Below are 21,230 nucleotides of genomic sequence, written 5' to 3'. Positions count from 1 at the left end.
TTTTACTTTTAAAACATATACTATTAACAAAGAATTTTTCCTTTTAGAATAAGCTTTCTCTCAAGAAACACTAGGTAAAGATATCACTTTGATACATCTGTAAATCATCCTTTAAAAAAAGTGAAAGATATGAGATGGGGGTCTCAGAAGTAACCAAATGCTCAGTCTGAATAGCTTAAGGCTTCAGTTCCACAGAGTCCTCTTAATACTTCAATCCCTGTTCTCATTTCAAAAACCATACCATAAATGTTATACAAGAAATTTAGGTTAGTGGAAGAACACACACACACACACACACACACACACACACACACACACACACACTCTCTCTCTCTCTCTCTCTCTCTCTCTCTCTCTTTCTCTCTCTCTCTTTCTCTCTCTCTCACACACACATACACACACATGAAGGTATAATGAACTAAAAGTATCAAATATTTGCAGTGAACCTAAAATACAAGTAAGAATCCTTTGTAGCATCCCCTACTAAAGTTATTTTTTAAAAAAGGTACCAGAGAATGAAAAAAATTGGTTCTCTTGTCAATATTATGCATTTACATAACAATGTTCAAGATTTGTGGAGATGAATCTATTTCTGCTAAGAAAATCATTGTGACAAATATTTACCAGAATGAGTCGTATGCCTCCTACCTACAAAAAGGACTTCAACCTAGAAGTCCCTTATTATCCCAGAACAAAATGCAAATGTCATTATCTCTGATTCCTTGTGCTCTGAAACAGCCAAACCCAACTGAACTGAATCAAAGACTTTGAAAAGCCACTTTTAACGTCCTTTTGGTCTATTTAGTTCATGACAAGATTGAAGACAAAGGTTCTTTTCATATCTAGGGTATATACATAAAGTGGCTTCTCAATGATTTGAATGAAAGCATAGTTAGCTTAATTTATATGGTAAAAGGGTATAATTTTTAGAAAGAATTCTAGAAAATCCTAAAAATATTGAATATTACTACTGTAAAGATCCTGAAGTACAATGGGTCTATAATTACTTCACAATTTGGATAACATGAAGACTTTTAAGAAAAGTCATTTGGGGAGGTAGAGCCAAGATGGTGGAATAAAGGCAGGGACTTGCCCAAGCTCTCCCCCAAACCTCTAAAAATTCCTTTAAACAATGACAACACACTTTAGAGCATCAGAACACACAGAAAGACAGAATGGGGAGGAGGAGGCAGAGCCAAGATGGTAGAGAGTAGACAGGACATTGCCTGAGCTGTCTCAGGCTTCCCTCAGAATCAATGCTAGAACAAGTCTCTCAACAGATTCTGGAGCGACAAAACACATAAACATATATATAATAATTTTGTATAATAATTTTTCTAGATTAAAATATCTGGGAAAGAGTTTTAAAAAGGTCTCATTCAATTAGACAAGAGAGAACATGGCCTAGCACAGGCTCAACATGGGGAGGCCCAGCATGGGGAATCTAGCAGGAGTCTCTTAACCAAAGTACAGAAGCATCAGTTACTCTGTCCTGGTTCAGAAGGTTAGTGGATCAGCAGACCAGCTGCAAGACCTCCAAGGCAAATTGTGAGCCCCTGAAATCCAGTATGAGAGGTGGGACTTGGGCAGGCCCATTCAGTGCAGTGAGAAAAACTGCAGCACCACTGGCCCCAATGCAGTCATTGAGAAGCCCTTGTCATCCTACACAAGAAGCTTGAAAAAATCTCCCACATTGCTCTAGGAGCAGAGATAAACCTTTTATTTTTTTTTTGGCTGAGACAATTAGGGTTAAGTGACTTGCCTAGGGTCACATAGCTAGGAAGTGTTAAGTGTCTGAGGCCAGATTTGAACTCAGGTCCTCCTGACTTCAGGGTTAGTGCTCTAACCACTGCACCACCTAGGTGCTCCAGATAAATTTTTTAAAATAAGCAAAAAAGCAAAAAAATACCTGACCATAGAGAACTACTATGGAGACAGGGAAGATCAAAACACAAACCTAGAAGAACACAGCAATGACAAACTGCCTGTAAGTGAAGCCTCAAAAGGGGATATGAACTACTTTCAAGCTCAAAAAGCTCTTTTGGAAGAGCTCAAAAAGGATATTAAAGAAGAGAAAGAAGAAAAATAGAGAAAAGAAATGAAATATATGAAGGAGAATTATGAAAATTTTGGGGGACAAACAAACAGCTTGGAAAAGAAAGAATAGAAATTGATGAAGAAAACAACTCCTTAAAAAATAGAACTGGCAAAATAGAAAAAAAATCCATCGAACAAAACAATTTCTTTAAAAGTATAATTGGCCCAATGCAAAAGGAAGTTAAAAAAGCTAAATGAAGAAAACAATTTACTAAAACTTAGAATTGGACAACTAGAAGTGAATGATTCAATGAGATATCAAGAATCAGCCAAATAAAAATTTTAAAAGGAAAAAAATTGGAGAAAATGTAAAAATATCTCATTGGAAAAACAATTGAGTTATAAAATGAATCCAAGAGAGACAACCTAAAAATTATTGGAGTACCTAAAAGGCATGATGAAAATAAGAGCCTGGAGAACATCTTTCAAGAAAGCATCAAGGAGGAAATAAAAAGAAATCATCAAGGAAAACTGCCCTGATATGCTAGAAACAGAGAATAAAATAGTCATTGAAAGAATCTACTGATCGCCTCCTGAAAAAGAAATTCCAAAATTATCAGATGAAGGAGAAAATATAGTAAGCAGCCAGAAAGATATAGAAAAAACACAATCTGCATTACTCAAAACCTAGCAGCTTCTACATTAAATACTCTGGAGGGCCTGTAATATGACATTTCAGAAGGTAAAGGAGCTAGACTATAACCAAAAATCAATTATCCAATAAAATTAATATCTTTCAGGGAAAAAGATGGACATTCAATGAAATAGGGGATTTTCAATAATTTTTGATGGAAAAACCAGAGCTGAACAGAAAATCTAATCTTCAAATACAAGACTCAAAAGAAGCATAAAATAGTAAACCGCAAAGAGAAAAAAAAACACATGTTTTTAAAAGGTTAAAATGTTTACCTACCTACATGGGAAGATGATACTTGTAACTCCTGAGAATTGTATCTTTGTCAGGTCAGTCAGAAAGGGTACACTAAGCCAGAGGGTACAGGTATAAGTTGATTTTAATCGATTTATTGTGATGATATAAAAAAAAAAAAAGAAATTGGGGTGGGAAAAGGGTTGTACTGGGAGAAGAGAAAAGGAGAGGTAAAATAGGGTAAATTATGTCACACTAAGAATCACAAAAGACCAACAGCAGAGGGAAAGAAGAGAAGGGGAAGAGCATTATTTGAACCTCAATCTTATCAGATTTGACTCAAAGAGGGAATATTATATATACTAAATTTGATAAATTTGGTTCACCCTATGGGGAAGTAATAGGGGAAAATAGAGAGACTAATAAAAGGGAGAACAGAAGTAGAACAAGAAAAGGGAGAAGAAAAGGAGGGGGCTGACAAAAGGGAGAGGGTGGTCAGAAGCAAAACACTTGTAAGGAGGGAGAGATGAAAGGAGAGAAAAAAATATAACATTGGGGAAAATAGGATGGCAGCAAATACAGAATTAGTAATCTTAATTGTTAACGTGAATGAAATGAACTCTGACATAAAATCAAAGTGGAGAATAAAGCCAGTATCCCATAATATGTTGCTTGCCAAAAATACATTTAAAGGAGAGAGATACATAGAGAGTAACAGTAAAAAAAAAAAAACTGGAGCAGAATATATTATGCTTCAGCTGAAGAAAAAAAAAAAGCTGGAACAGTGCTCCTGATCTCAGGCTAAGTAAAAGCAAAAACAGATCTAATAAAAAGAGATAAGTAAGGAAACTAACTATGTATTACTAAAGGGTACCACAGATAATGAAGTAAAATCAATACTAAACATATATGCACCAAGTGATATAGCATCAAAATTCTTAGAGGGGAAATTAAGTAAGTAGTAAGAAGAAATAGACAGCAAAACTGTATTAGTGGGGTATCTTAACCTCTAACAAAACTAGATAAATCTAACCACAAAATAAGCAAGAAAGAAGTTAAGGAGGTGAACAGAATTTTAGAAAAATTAAATAGGATAGACCTTTGGAGAAAACTGAATGGGGACAGAAAAGATGCCTCTTTCTCAGGCACCTACACAAACACTGACTATATTAAAGCATAAAAACCTCACAGTCAAAAGCTGAAAGATAAAAACAGTAAATGCATCTTTTTCAGACCATGATACCACAAAAGGGCAAGAAAAAACAGAGCAAAAATTAATTGGAAACTAAATCTAATCCTCAAGAATGAGTGGGTTAAAAAAATAAGTCATAGAAATAATCAATAATTTCATCCAACAGAATGGCATTTGTTATGGGCCAGAACCCTGAAACAAGGATTCTTACAAGGTGTTAAGTCAGTGGAATTGATGAGACAATGGTTATCTAGTTTAGCATGGTGACTAATAGTTCTCTAGTTCAGTACATGTACTTAGTACTTAATATAGTTCCACAGGATTCACACCTATGATAGTGGAGTATATAACAGCCAGCAAGGACTGGACCACATTAATTTCATTTTCAGTCAGGCTCTTGGTAGCTCTCCTGGGGGACCGAGAGGCTCAGAGGCAGAGCCAGAGAAGACAAGTGGACTGGAGGTGGGAGCTCAAGCTCTCAGAGCCAAGGAGAGAGAGAGAGAGAGAGAGAGAGAGAGAGAGAGAGAGAGAGAGAGAGAGAGATTGATTCATTGTGGTGGCCGGCCTGTCCTCCTGCATTTTCTCCACTGAAACCAAGTCCCCTCTGAAGGCTACAAGAAAGCTAGCTGAGCACCAGGTGAAGGACACAATAAAGACTTTTAGACTTTAACACCTGGCTATTCTCATGGTGATTACTCTACTAAAAAGAAGGCTGCCCCTAAGACCTCCAGAAAACCAAAAAGAACACTACAGACATTAATAAGATAATATAGCAAAACTTATGGGATATAGCTAAAGCAGTTCTTACAGGAAATTTTCTATTTCTAGATGCTTACATGAATAAAATAGAAAAGGAAAAGATCAATGAAATGGGCATGAAACTAAAAAAGCTAAAAAAAAAAAAAAAAATTTAAAACCGCCCAATTAAATACCTAATTAGACATTCTGAAAATCAAAGGAGAGATTAATGCCAGAGAAAGAAAACTATTGAATTCATAAATAAAACTAAGAGTTGGTTTTTATGGGGGAAAAAAAAAACAACAAAACAGACAAACCTTTGGCTAATTTGACTAGAAAAAAGAAAGAGGAAAACCAAATTACCTGTATCAAAAATGAAAAGGGTAAACTTACCACCAATGAAGAGGAAATTAAAACTCCTAAATTAATTAGGAGCTTTTTTATGCAACTGTATGCCAATAAATCTGACAACTTAAATGAAATGGATAAATATTTATAAAAATAAAGATTTCTCAGATTAACAAATAAGGAAATATAATACTTAAATAGTTTCATTTTAGAAAAAGAAATTGAATAAGCCATCAATGAACTTTCTAAGAAAAAAATCTCCAAGGCCAGATGGATTTATGTGAATTCTACCAAACATTTATAGAACAATTAATTCCAATACTATATAAACTATTTGGAAAAATAAGGGAAAAAACAAGTCCTGCCAAATTCCTTTCATGACAGATAATACTGTCATACATGATACATACATTATACATGATGCTTAAACCAGGAAGGACCAAAACAGAAAAAGAAAATTACATACCAATTTCCCCAATGAATATTGGTGCTACAATCTTAAATAAAATATTAGTAAAAAGATTACAACAATTTATCACCAGAATAATACACTAAGCAAGTATACCAAGAATGCAGGGCTGGTAAGATATCAAGAAAACTATCAGCACACTTGACCCTATTAATAACAAACCTAAGAGAAGTCATATGATTATCTCAATAGATGCAGAAAAAACACTTGATAAAGTACAACACCCGTTCATAATAAAAACACCATAGAGCATAGGAATAAGTGGAGTTTTTCTTAAAATGATAAGTAAATCTATCTAAAATCATCAGCAAATATTATATGTAATGAGGATAAGCTAACAGTCCTAATGAGATCAGGGCTGAAACAAGGTTTCCCATTATCAGCACTATTATTCAATATTGTACTGGATATGTTAGCTTCAGTAAAAAGAGAAGAAAAAGAAATTGAAGGAATGAGAGTAGGTAATGAGGGAACAAAATTATCACTCTTTGCAGATATTATGATAGAACAGTTAGAGAATTCCTAGAGAATAAACTAAAAATTACTAGAAACAATCAACCTTTAGTTTTAGCAAACTTTAGCAAAGTTATAGGATATAAAATAATTCCACGTAAATAATCAGCATTTCTATATGTTACAACAAAGCTCAGCAGCAAGAGCTAGAAAGAGAAATCCCATTTAAAATAACTGTAGATAATATAAAATATTTGAGAGTCTACCTGCTAAGACAAAGCCAGGAATTATATGAACAAAATTACAAAACGCTTTTCACACAAATAAAGTTAGATCTAAACAACTGGAAAAATGTCAAATCCTTGTAGATAGGCCAAGCTAATACAATAAAAATGACAATTCTACTTAAACTTCATATTCAGTGCCATGCCCATCAAATTACCAAAAATTATTTTATAGAGCTAGAAAAAATAATAACAAAATTCATCTGAAGAAGAAAAGGTGAAGAATACCAAGCAAATTAATGGGGGGAAAATGCAAAGCAAAGTAGCCTAGTCTTACCAAACCTAAAACTATATTATAAAGCAGCGGTCATCAAAACCAGTTGGTACTGGCTAAAAAATAAAGTGGTGGATCAGTGAAACAAGTTGAGTTCACAAGACACAATAATCAATGAATATAGTAAAATAACTGTTTAAAAAACCTAAAGCCTTTAGCTTCTGAGATAAGAATTCACTATTTGATGAAATTTGCTAGGAAAACTAGAAAATCATATGATAGAAAGTAGACAATGAGCAACATCTTACACTATACTAAGGTAAGGTCAAAATGGGTGCATGATTTAGACATAGTGAGACTATAAGCAAACTAGGAGAACAAGGGATAGTCTACTTCTCAGATCTGTGGAGAAGGGAAGAATTTATGGCCAAAGAAGAACATTTTATATTATGAAATATAAAATGGATAGTTTTGATTATATCAAATTAAAAAGTTTTTGCACAAATAAAAATTAAGAGAGGAATGTACTGAGAGAAAAGAAAAGGGAGAAGTACAGTGGTGTAACTTATCTGTCATAAAAGAGGCAAGAAAAAGCTTTTACATCTGTAAGAAACAACCAGCAGGATGATTTCAGAGAGGCCTGGAGAGACCTACCATGAACTGATGCTAAGTGAAATGAGCAGGACCAGGAGATGCTCAATAATATCCAAGATTACGCTGAAGGATATATGAAAAGAAGGAAATGCCCAAAACTCAAGAGAATAGTCTGATTGTGGCAGAAAACAGCAGAAAGGCTTTTCTTACCTTTTGTAGCATAAAATCACATAAGCTTTTCTGACTGCCATGAAACACTGTTGGACAAAGTGATAGGGCTGCCTGTGCACTGAAACCTCCAGATCTTGTTCATTGAAATTATCTTAATAAATGATGAAGCTGATTTTTTTTTAGCCCCAAGTGAAGAGCCTTACGTTTATTCCTATTAAAACCCAACTTATTAGATATGGTACAATCTTTTTACCAAAAGAAATTTTTTATGATCTCAACTCCCTTATCCAACGCATTAGTTATTCCTCCCAGCTTTGTGACATCTGCAATTCTGATAAGCATGTATCTGTGCTTTCATCAAAATCACTAAGAAAGTGCTGAACAGCGTAGGATGTAGGATGTCTAGCTATAACCACAGATACTCTAATTATCAACATCAAGTAAAACATAAATCATGTAGGCATATTTGAAGGCCTATCACCTTCACAGAAATAATCTACAAAGCTTAAGTCAAAGAGAAATTCCCTATAAAATAGTGAGGTCCTCTCTATATACCCCTTTTTCAAATGATACCATACTGATTGCAATAAGCCTTATGATATTTCAAAATAAGCTTCATAAGCACTCAAGAGACTAGCCTAACATCCACACAGGTAAAACAAAACAGATGAAGCATTCCTATTAACATACAGTTGGATGAGCAGCCATCAGCACACATCTTCAACAGTCACTGCAAATGCACAATAAGAATTAAGGAAAAGGAAAGAGAATGATTTTATGTGCCTATGGTGAAATACATACCATTTTCAACAATTTCAAGTAGCTCCCTGATACAAAAATCCATCTTTTTAAAAAAAATCACCAAAAGAACATGTGATGCTGTATGAGCATGAACTTGGAAAACCACAATCACCAAAGAATTAAATTATAAATGACTAAAGAAATAACATGTTGGGCATAAGCAGGCTATAGCATAGAAGAAAAACAGTTTTTGCCTCAAAAGCAAAGTAAAAGATAAAATTCAGGAAATATAAGGTCAGAAAGGAGGTGGGTTGTTTATATACCAAGAACAAGTGATAAGTCAAAAGGATATACTAGTTCCCATGGAAAGTTAAAAAATTTATAGAGATGACAACCTCTAATGCACTGGAGAGATGGATCCTATATTAAGGGTTTATGGGAAACATGGGATGCAAAGGATGAATGGATTGTGAGCTATGAAAGGAGTATCCGATATCAATGTAATCATAAAAACGTAAAATATTAAATGTTTAATATCTCTAAGGCAATGGTGCTAAGGTTTATGGTTACATGATGAAAAACAAACAATCTATGTCTTCAAAGATCCTTTTATTTCAAAGGAAGGATAAGTCATGTATATAAATAAGTATAATCCAAAATGGAACATGTAAGAACAATGGAAAGGTCTAGACAAAGTACTATGAGAAACCTGCAGAGCTAAAATCACTTTCAGCTAAGAGGATCAAGGAAGACTTCATGGAAGAAGTAGTATCTAAGATGATCCACAAAGGAAGAAAAGGATTTCAACAAGAAAACTAGACTGAGTATAATGTCGGTATGTGGGGGAGGAAGAGAAGGCTGCAGGAATGCAGAAGAATGAAAGACAAAAGCAAGAAACAGCTTATAGTCCAGTTCAGCTGGAAACCAAGTATAGGAAGGGGATAAAAATAAGAAGAGATTACAGAAGTAAGTTGGCACCAGACTACCAAGGGTCTCAAATTACAGATTAAGACATATGAATTTAATTCCATGGGGAATTAAAGACCATTAAAGGTTTTCTACAGAGAATTATCAATCACACATGACAGCTAGAGGCCATTAGGTGGCACAGAGAATAAAATACTCCATCTGGAATCAGGAAGATCTGGGTCCAAATACTTCCAATTTTTAATTGTGTGTTCTTGGGCAAGTCACTTAACCGCTATCTGCCTCAGTTTCTTCAATTGTAAAATGAGGATAATAATAGCACCTACCTACAGGACTGTTGTGAGGATCTTAAATATAATTATAAAGTTCTTAGCTTGTGCCCAACATACAGTAAACAATATATAATACTTATTCCCTTCCCTTCCTTCCCCTGACCATCTCTTCAGACCTCTGCATTAGTAAGATTATTTTGACAATTATATGAAAGAGGAGGGAAAGACTGGGGATAAGGAAACAGTTGTGAGCCTATTACAATAATGTCAGTCAAGAGTTGATAGCCCAAACTAGATAACAGTAGAAGAAAATAGGAGAACATTGGTTCAAGAAACACTGGAGTAATGAGAACAAAGCTTAAATGATGTTATGTGAAGAATGGTAAAGAGGAAAAATGTCAAATTCCATGGTTTCAAACCTAAGTGAACATAAGATTTGTGGCCCCATTAACAAAAATAGGAAAAGTAGAAAGAGGAGCAGTTTTGGAAAGGAATTAATTAATTCAATGTTATACAAACTGAGTTTAAAGTTCCACCAGGACATTTAGGTGGAACTGTCCCACAAACACTTAGAAATGTTTCATACTGAGGCTGAAGAAAGAAATTGAACCTGGATACATAAATCTGTACAAAAGTGATAATCAAAGCAATGGGAATAAATGAGATTTGCAAAAAATGTAAAGAAAATGAGTATATTTAGAGAAGAGAAAGATCCTAATGCATAGAGCGCTGGGGAATACTCACACTTCAAAAGAAAGAGAAAGGAAAAGACCTAACAAAGAAGGATAAAAAGATAGTGAGGTGGATAGAAGGAGAATATGGAGAAAGAATTAAAGTCAAGGAGAAACTATCTTTAAAAGACAGGAGGAAAGGGGAAGTGTCAACAATGTCAAACAATGCAGAAAAGTCAAGGATGATGTGCAGTGAGAAAAGGTCATTGGACATGACAATTAAGATGTCATTAGTAATTTTGGAGAAAGCAATGTCCTCAGAGTGGCAGAAATAGAAGCCAGATTACAGGGAGCTGAAGGGAAAATGGGCAGTGAGAAAGAAGCAATCAGTTCAGATTTATCTTTCTAGAAGGTTACCAAGAAAGAGAAAGATTATAGGACAACAGAGTGAGAGCTAGGCAGAGTCAAGTTTTTGTTTTTAGGACAAGAGAGATTCAAGTATGTCTATAGGAAGTAGGAAAAGTTCTAAAAGAAGATGAGATTTTAAAGATGTGTGCAGCTGCAAAGAGGAAGACTATAGAAAAACAAATTAAGGAATAAACAGGGTCAAGAAAAGGGTTTCTGTTTTGCTTTTTGAAGAAAAGGGGAGATTCAAGTGTGTCTGCAATAAGTAAGCAAGCCAGTAAGAGAAAGGAAGATTTTAAAGATATACGAAAAGTGTTAAGTATGAAGGTAGTACACCTGTCAGATTGGCTAAGATGACAAGAAAAAATAATGATGAATGTTGGAGGGGATGCGGGAAAACGGGGACACTGATGCATTGTTGGTGGAGTTGTGAACGAATCCAGCCATTCTGGAGAGCAATCTGGAATTATGCCCAAAAAGTTATCAAACTGTGCATACCCTTTGATCCAGCAGTGTTTCTATTGGGCTTATACCCCAAAGAGATACTAAAAAAGGGAAAGGGACCTGTATGTGCCAAAATGTTTGTAGCAGCCCTGTTTGTAGTGGCTAGAAACTGGAAAATGAATGGATGCCCATCAATTGGAGAATGGCTGGGTAAATTGTGGTATATGAATGTTATGGAATATTATTGCTCTGTAAGGAATGACCAGCAGGATGAATACAGAGAGGCTTGGAGAGACCTACATGGACTGATGCTAAGTGAGATGAGCAGAACCAGGAGATCATTATACACTTCGACAACGATATTGTATGAGGATGTATTCTGATGGAAGTGGATTTCTCTGACAAAGAGACTTAACTGAGTTTCATTGGATAAATGATGGACAGAAACAGCTACACCCAAAGAAGGAATACTGGGAAATGAATGTGAACTATTTGCATTTTTTATTTTCTTCCTGAGTTATTTTTACCTTCTGAATCCAATTCTCCCTGTGCAACAGGAGAACTGTTCGGTTCTGCAAATATGTATTGTATCTAGGATATACTGCAACATATTTAACATATATAGGTCTGCTTGCCATCTTGGGGGGGGGGGAGGAGGGAGAGAGGGGAAAAAACGAAACATAAGTGATTGCAAGGGATAATGCTGTGTAAAAATTATCCTGACATGGATTCTGTCAATACAAAGTTATTATTAAATAAAATTAAATTAAAAAAAAAATAAGTATGAAGGTAGTAAGATTCCAGAAGAAAAGGGTATGAATGAGACCAAGAGCTCAGGCAGCTGAATTATACTATCATGTTCATAATTCAAAGAGATTAAAAATAAAGAACCCAAGTTCAATTGACAGAACTAAAAATTTGTTGTTATGTATTTATAGGAATAATGAATGGCTGACCAAAATATTGTATATAATCATAATAGAAAGTTACTATATAATAAGAAAGGATGAAAATGAAAAATTCAAAAAAAAATGATAAGGATGAATTGCTAAAGAGTAAGGAAAGCAGAACCAAAAGACAATTTACACATTGATTATAATAATGTAAGTGAGAGCACTAAAAGGCTACAGAATTCAGAATTCACGTCAAATATAAAACATAATGATAATTCTAGATGAAAGATTAAAAAAACATACTCCCTTTCTGCTAAGAAATGATAAACCCAAAAAACAAAAAGAGTTTTGTTTAGTTCCTTTGCAGTTCGGAACTTGAATAGCAAGGAAGTTATGAATAGCTGCTATGACAGCAATCAGAGATAAACAGGATTCATAGTACATGTGAGGAACAGTTAGATGGTACAGTGGAGATAGAGCACTGGCCCTAGAGTCAGGAGGACGTGAGTACAAACCTGGGCTGCTGGGTTTTTTAAGTTCGACTTTTGTCTGAGATCAGTAATTACTACCCTACTTTTTTTCCTTAATACATTCTACTTCTGATCATTGTTACTGTTTGTAGATCAAGAAAAGAAAACATAAGAAAAATTGAAAACTGACCAAAAATAGAACTTTGGCACAATAATACAAAAAAATAATTAAAGGAAATTGGCTTGAAGTAATAGAACAAGAGGGGGAAGCAGAAATAGAAAAATTCACTGATCACCAAAATGATTCCACAAAGAAAACATACAGGAAATCCTTGGATCAAAGAGAAAACTTATAAGAAACAAACAAATAAACAAACAAAAAAAAAAACCCTTAATTCAAATATTTTGAAGCTACAATTAAAAATTGAATAGAACCTATAGCACCTAAAATAAAAGATCACAGATTCTGAAATGCTATATATCAATAATCAAGAGAACCAGGAAAACACTACATTCAGCCAAATTAGATAAATTATTGAATTAAAAAAAAATGAACATTCAATGAACTGTCACATTTTCAGGATTTTGTCTCAAACTGAATGGAACTCAATAGAAAATTTAACATGTAAGAGTCAGTATCAAAGACTAATTTCAAGGAAATTGATAAGGACAAACTGCTTATATTTTATACATATACTTGAAATAATATGATTTTGTGGTCCCCTGACCTTAAGGGATTTTTGTTCTAATAATAAATCAGTAGTCCTAAATCTTCTAGCTTTGGAGTCTGCCTCAGGAAACTCCCAATCTGTCTGATTCTGACTACTCCTTAGTCAGATAGCTTCTGGCCTCAGGAAACTTCTACAAACTTCTGAGAAAATAGTGAATAAGACCACTCCTCAATCTGGTCAGTGATAATCTGGTCAACTGAGAATCACTCCTTCCAGAGACCACTCCTTCCTATCTATGAACTATAGAATTAACATATCAATGACTGAAAGCTAGATAAAAGTATCTCCTTGCTTTATTTCTCTACTGGTTTCCCTTAGAATTCAAGTCCACTTTGTAACAGGCAATAAAGCTTTTCCCCTTGACTAGGAGATGGGTTCAAGCCTATAAATTCATTTGAGATACCTCATGACACCAGTCTGGGACCCAAACTTTGGGGTCCCCCTTCCCAACCTCAACAGATTGGTATCAGTAATAGTAGTCCAAAAGAAAGATTGTGGTAGGAGGGCTCAGTATGATGTGATTCTAAAAAGGAAAACTATGTAGAAAAGATAAAAACAATAATTATGCTATATGAATGAGGTTTCTAACAATAACCAACACAAAGGAATTAGATGGGAGATGATGGCTGGTAGTTCTGAAACGCCACTCACACTGAGAATGGGTTAAAGAGGGAACAGTCCAGACACATCCAAAAGGATACAACACCCTCCAAAACATGCAAAAAAATAAGAGGGGGAAGAAATAGGATTAGACAAGGCATAAAAAGATGTATAAATTAATGGGAAAGGGATAAAGAGAGAAGGAAAAGGTGAAGTAGAGAAGAGTATACAGATTAATAGGAGTAGAATAAGGTATATAGATTAATGAGAATGAGATAAAGAAGGTAAAGAGTGGGAGGAAAAGATATGGGAAGGCAGGGTGGGGAAGTTAAATAATAGCAAGGCAAGTCAATAGGTAAAAGTAGAAGAGTTTAGTATAGGAAAGAAAAAAATATACAAACAGTAACAATGATCAGAAATAGAATGTATTAAGGAAAAAAAGTAGGGTAGTAATTACTGATCTCAGACAAAAGTCGAACTTAAAAAAAGATTTTAAAATGTACTTTATATGTCAGCCATATTTATATTATTTTAGATGTATGTGTATATGTATATATATACAGTGTATATATGTTTGTATGCATAAATATATCCACACTTAACTGTAGCCTGTTTGGGAAAAATGCAGAGGGGGAAGGGAGTATGAAAAGAAAAAAAAGAATGAAGTAAAGAGTACAGAGCAGAGAACAAAGGAAAATCTACAAGCAAGCAAAGAAGTGATAGACAATTATGGATGTCTTCTATTTTAATATATACTTTCTTGAAATGGAAATTTATTGTTGCATGTTTTAAATCCTTTCTTGTGCTCTTCTGGGCACGACAATTTTTTTTCTTTTTCTATCTTTTTCTATTTTGTTTCTTATTTTGCATTTGTTTTAAATAAATACATTTAAGAAAAAAATATAAAAGCATAAAAAACTTATTAACTTATTTTCTACCAAAAATATTCTAAGTTTCATATTTCATGAAATGTTTTTTAAATGTTTCATGTTGGAAATTGTGAAGAAAACAATTTATGCTGATCTCTTCCCACTGAGCCTGCACTGTTTTGCTATAGCTCTTTATTAAATAAACAGGTAGTACAGTAGATAGAATGCTGGTCTTTGAATCAGGAAGACTGACATTTAAATTCAGACAGAGGCACTTAATAGCTTAATTTGCCACAGTTTCCTAGTTTGTAAATCAGGGCTAATAATAGCACTTACCTTAGAGGACTGTTGTAAAGATCAAATGAGATAATATTCATAAAACACTTTGTAAACTTAAGGCACTATATAAGTGCTTTATATAAGTGAAGCTATACTTCAATATCTTTCATCAAGTCTTTCTTCTATGCAGGGAGGGTTGCATGACTTTAATTCCTCAGACAGTCAAACAATTTTCATTCACACAAAAGAATATCATTTTTAGTGAGAGTTAACTAACTAACCAAGATATTTTTAATGCTCCTGTACTGTTTAGGAGCCTCAAATGAATTGTGAAATCTTTGAAGTTGAAACAATCAAAGAATGTATCTAATTCATTTTCTAATCCTATAAAATAGAAGCATACTTTCTCCCTTTAGGGGATAAGAGGGCTCAGTGGCTATAGCACTGAGCCTAAAGTCAGGAAGCCCAGAGTTTGGATTTAGGATCAGACATTTACTACCTGTGTGAACTTCAATAAGTCATTTGAAAACTGCCTCAGCTTCCACCAAAAAAAGAAAGAAAGAAAGAACAAATAGCACTTACCTCACAGGATTGTTGTAAGGATCAAATGAAATAATATTTAGAAAAGGTATTCAGCATAGTACCTGACAAACAGCAGACAATAAAGCGCGCTCTCTCCTGCCCTCCCCCCTATCCCCTCTCTTCATTTCTCATTCTTGTAGATTACTATTTATGATCTGGACCATGCTTAAAAGCAATAGGGTATGAGACAAAAGAAAAAAAGAGGCTAAAAACCAGATCAAGATTAGGAAAGAATAGGATAAAAAAAGGAAAGATCACATAATCCTATGAGTTGAAAATACTCATCCTATGGAGAAGGAAAATGGTAATAAATCAGGAAGGCTGGAGAATAATAGGAAGAGATAAGAAATGGCATCTGAAGGAAGTCTGGAAGAGGGCCAAGAAAAAGGACCTGCTCAAGCCTGGAGAATTGAATTTAACCAGCACAACAGAGCAGCTCTTCACAAATGATAAAAAAGTAAATTAAAGGGGCGATGAAGAGCTAGCTAATATGTCAGGATGCATGCAGATTGTGGGTAAATGTGTCAATGAAGCACAAGGAACAGAAATATAAATTGATACTAAGCGACATCAGCTTGTTTAACTTTTTTTTTAGAAGTAGTTACAATATTTCTGCATGCCAGCATGAAGTAGAGGGTAACAAATGTGATTATGGGTTAATATCACAGTCAGTAGATGGGCAATAAAAAAGTGGAAGGGAGAGACAAAGGCTGTGTCTGATATCATGGATATCAAAGAGCTTTAGTGATGAAGATACCTTGGATGTCAAATACTTCAAACCCTTCACTTTATAATTAATTAACTGAAGGCCCCTGACCAGGGTAATCAGAGAATGAATGGAAGCAATAGGAAAGGAAAAAAAGGTAAATAAGACAGAGCCAAAAAGATCAATAAGAACCAATAAGATCAAAGGTTACATAAAGTCCACACAGCAAACAATGTCAAAGGAGACAAAATAGATGGAATGACATATAAGGAGACTATAATCAATCTTAATATTTCATCAAAAACTGAAAATACAAATGTAATTTTTAAAAATAAAACATTTCAAAAGAGTTCTTGTTGGAATCTTAGTGTTAACTCAACTTGAAACAAGGTGATAACTCAAGGGAGATGTAAGAATCCTAGTGTTAACTCAATGTAATTGATACAATGCTTGTGTTCACACCTTTACTCATTGGAGTTCACAATTTTGGGAGATTTCAGGGTTTAGTATGAGATATCCGAATTCACACCTCCCTTGAAGCTCTTAGAGCCAGAGAGCACTCTGGGGAGAAACTCATAATCCCTCTCTCTCACATCCCACAATCCCTCTCTCTTGAAGGAGCATAAATAGAGCTTCAGTGAGCCCAGTCAAGGGAGTAGAGCTGAATTTAGATTGAGAAGGGAGCGTCAAGTGAGTTCAGCCGGAAGCCCTCTCTGACTGAGGAGTTTTACTTCGGATCATTGACTGGTGTCAGAGAGGAGTGCTCTGGGAGATTGAGAGCCAGAAGCCCTCTCTCAGAGGCAAGACAGATTCAACTTGGTACTGGCTCTGGAGGCTGAAGAAAACAGAGGTAGAAGCAAAGGACAAAGCTGCAAGAGCTCTTAGAATCAAGCAGAGAGATAGGACTCAACTAACTGGGCTATTTTGGAAGGAGAAAATAAACGTTTGCATTTTTACCAGCTGGCTGAGTTTTGAGGTGATTATTATTTTCAACTGCAACTAAGGCTGCCTCCAGAAAACCTCCCCCAGAGAGAACCATTATTATATTATTTTAAAAGAAGAAAATCACCACATTTTGGTGCCCGAACAGGGCAAAATTTGGAGCTGTGGCCAATAAAATTTGCCACTCTGGGATGGTCTCACAGCATACATTAATTTATACATTAGTATAAAAGGTGTATATCTTGTCAGGTCTTGTCCCAGATAATTGTACTGCTCACTTAATGGCCTTTAATAAAATTCTAGCCACAAGCACTGGGTAAAGAGTAAGGCTTTGTTCTGGTTGTGCCAGGAGGTTCACCCTCTCGATCACACTGTCTCCTTAATGAAGGACTGCTGTGGGCGCCTCTTTCGTAGCAAAAACTGATATTTCCAAGGGTTTTTGAGTTACTCTTTCAACCACATTGGATAAAGCCAGTTCAACTTCTCTCAAAGCTTCTTGAGCTTCTTTTGTAAGCTGGCGTGGTGAATTTAACGCAGTGTCTCCCCTTAAAATGTCATATAGGGGTTGCAATTGATTGGTAGTTAAACTTAACAAGTTCTTTAAAATTTTTAAACATTTCTGTGTATTAAGTAATCTACAGTGACAATATCTAAAATATGAATTCCCTCAGGATTGGTCAAGAAATTAATTTGATTTGGACTCCTAGAACTATCCTGTATTTTAATGTTGTAATTCAGAGGCAATCTACATGCTCACAAAACAAAAAGGTACAAATGCTAGGATTCTTAGCAGCCCCTTAACCCACAGCTTTCCATCTATAGCTACTTGTATGAGAACAGTTGGCTACTATTGTGCATCAAAACAAATGCATTTTTAGAAAAGGTAAGATATATTCTAAAAATTTCAGTAGTCAAATTTGGGATTTTGACAATCAGTGACTAAGCAAATGAAACATCTCTGAGTAGTTTTGGTAGTAGTTATTTTTATACTTTAATTTCAAACTCAAATAGCTGCTCACATAAATTGTTATTCACATAAACTGAATCTGAGTAATCATTCATTCTCTAGAGGAAAAATATTGGCCTATAAGTCAGAAGACCTGAGTTTTAATCTTGGCTTTATTAGCTAGCTCTATTTTGACTCAGAAAATCAGACTTTGGAAAAGTCATAAATTCTTGGCCCTAAATTTCTTCAAGTAAAAGGAAATAAAAGCTGCTTTACTGGGTCAGACTCAGTTCATTCAACTTAATGGTCTCTTTGAAAGCAATCACAAGAAATATGGCACTAACCAATGTAAGAAGTAAAACTGTAAGGTTTTGTTTCCACAGTTGAAAAGTTTCAGGGTCTCAGAGTCTCCCTCTGCATTGTCATGGTAGAAAAGAATGTGCTATAAGTCACATTTATATCCTGGGTCAGTGCATCCTGGCTGAAGAGAATTAAAGAATGTCTTAAGGGAACAGAAGTAGCTGCAGACGTTCTTTGAGTGCAAATGACATGGGTTTATGCCCCAGGCCAGCTAAAATTTAATTGAGCATACTTAACAACCAGTCATGTATATTTACTTCTCTCTTAAGGAGGAGACATCCACCATTTTTTAACATAAAATGATGTGGCAAGAGGAGGGGAAAAACATGGAAGCAAATTAAAGAATGTATACAATGGTAGTGTAATGAAATACCAGATTTTGGAAGGGTCTCCTCCAACTGAAACTCTGAGGAGGGGATGAGGAGACAGGGTAAAATTGTGGAATATAATTACTGTTTCTGGCTTCTGTAAACTGTGTTTGTGCCCTCTCAAAGGAATATAGTACCTGCTTCTTGCAAGAAATGTATAAAGCCTTCCTCCACTCAGTCCAAGAATTTGGGTCTAAAGTTTTCACATTGTTAGCCACCAAGAACAGAATCCTTCTCTCAATAATTCATATGAACAGACCCATCTACTTAGTATTCTGTTTCATTCAACAGGTTTTATCTAACAAAATTTACTCAGCACTGCTTTCTTTCCTAGATGTTTTAGATATAATGGGGGATATAATGAAGTGTGATGTAATTCTTGTATTATCTTCAAGTCTTCAATTTACCTGTTTGTCTTTTCAATGTTGTGGTGGTAATTCTTAGTTCTAGGGTTAACAATGTTACTGCTTGGGTTTTGATTGGATTAAAAAGCTATTGTATTTTTCTACATGTGGCCTTCAGGATTCTGTAACCAAATTCCCTCTGAGTTTTTTTTCTTTCCTGACTGAAAAGTCCTTCTACTTTTTTCTAAGTCCACATACAGCAGTTCCTTTATCCTTTGACCAATTCAGTGTTCTTTTCTGGATCTTTCACCAATTCCACTATTCTTTTCCTAAAATGCAGTAATCAAAAGTACATTTTATATTTTGCTTCCAAAACCTTTTTGATGACATCTAGAATTTCTCTGATTTTTAGGGTTACAATATTTCAAAGAATAATTTTCACAAGGCAGCTATGTTCAAGGACCAATCTGCAATGACTTACATATCCCTTTCCTAGATCAAAAAGAGGAACTTATGAGAATTTTCAACAGAATATTCCTTGAGAACAGGAACTGTTTTTTGCCTCTTTTATAAGTGCTTAACACAGAGCAGAAAGTTGGTGTTTCATGAATGATCATCACAACATTGAAATACAAACAGGTAAATTGAACTTAATTAAATAGTATGGTAATTCAACTCCCTTATCTGAAGGGTCATCAGGACCATCTCTGTATCATTTCTTATGAAACCACAATATACCAAGCCCCTTGATACAGGAGCTATTTGTCAACTATTATATATGCTATGATATTTGACTAATATAATCATATCACATTTTTCTCCCTTACTCCATGAGATACATGCTATATCAATAATTATCTGTACTCTGCTCTATACATGTGGCCCTATGATGCATCCACTTCTGAGACATGTTTTATTTCTAGCTATTTGATTAGAAAATGCAATACATAGAGGAAGCTTGAAGTGGGATGAAAATATTAAATTTTTGCAATTGCTTAATAACATGATTAAAGGTACTGTCCAAATGAAAAGTGTGTAAACCAAAGGTCTGGTTCTATACAAACCTTTTCCCTGAGAAAGTTTTTCTTCTTGTCGCTGATGGTGAGGTTTATATGGTGCTGCTCCTTGATCCAGTCCTTCAGCAACAAAACCATCCAAGAAAGACAAAGAAGCATCTACCTATATTAAAAGGAGAATAAAATTGGGGAATTCTCTTTAAAAACATAAGCAAGCAGGGAATCCTACCCTTTAACTTAAATAATTTAATTTGATACAGCAACAAAAAAAAGGTCTTTTGATATTAATAAAATGATACTCACATAAAATCCATATGAATGACATTCAAATTCTCCTCATTTTTAAAATTAAAGTGAAATGAACAAAAATCTAAATTCCAAAACAACTGTCCAAATTACTGACCTCTAATGAAATCTAGTTAAAGAAAATAGTAATTAATACAATGCCCTAAATTTGACAATCTCAGCAAATTCAATGGGAAAAAAAACAGAACTGTTTACAGTGGAACATTTAAAGTGGCATCACTTTAATTATGCTATTTGAATTCAAAAAGTTTTCACTTCTAATTCTAGTTGTTTAAAAAAAAAGTAGATTAGAAGGGAAAAGAAAAAGAAAAAAGCTGGAGAAAAGAAAAGGAATTAGAAATAATGAAAAAAAAAGTGAGAGGAAAGAGAGACAAGGGAGAAAGAAACATGTAACAGAGGATTATCTAAGTAGCCAGTTTGCCTTACCTCAGACCCAAATTAATATATTAATACAATAGCATCAAATCATCTAAAATTAGATAATCCCCAAATCACTTATATTTAACCTCTTTATACTTAATTTTTTAACTTAAAGTGATGAGATTCAGAAATGGAAGTGACCACAGGGATTAGCTAGTTCCTTCTTTCAGATTATAGATAAGAGAATTAAGGTCCAGAGGAATTAAATGAACTACCCCAAATCAAAGTAGTAGCAGGAGCCTGAGTTCAGATCTGAACTATAGGTTTCTGATTCCAAATCTAGAGTTTTTCCCACTATACCATGGGTCAAGCTGATGGGACAGAAGAACTGAGTCTAATACTTCCTTTGTACCCTGCAAAATACCTTTCAGTATTAGTTATCAATGCTGTATGAGTTCATTGAAACAATGAATGAAAAATGAAGCCAAAATGGATTCTCTAATTCTTTATTTTCTTCTTCCAAATCTTTTAATCAGTTTAATTCATAGAAACCTGACTTCTCTGAAAATT

General features: G+C 34.6%; 1 protein-coding gene across 1 annotated transcript in view; it reads right to left on the bottom strand.

Annotated features, from left to right (window-relative positions):
* Positions 1–21,230, bottom strand: part of AP4E1 (adaptor related protein complex 4 subunit epsilon 1) — a 97,515-nt gene that overhangs the window by 22,746 nt on the left and 53,539 nt on the right. The window contains exon 15 of the mRNA XM_051980649.1: positions 20,043–20,157. Coding sequence (XP_051836609.1) covers positions 20,043–20,157 — 115 coding nt within the window. The remainder of the gene's footprint in view (positions 1–20,042; positions 20,158–21,230) is intronic.

Source organism: Antechinus flavipes, chromosome 2 (assembly GCF_016432865.1).
Source record: "Antechinus flavipes isolate AdamAnt ecotype Samford, QLD, Australia chromosome 2, AdamAnt_v2, whole genome shotgun sequence".
Taxonomy (NCBI): Eukaryota; Metazoa; Chordata; class Mammalia; order Dasyuromorphia; family Dasyuridae; genus Antechinus; species Antechinus flavipes.
This window is presented reverse-complemented; position numbering and strand designations above follow the sequence as displayed.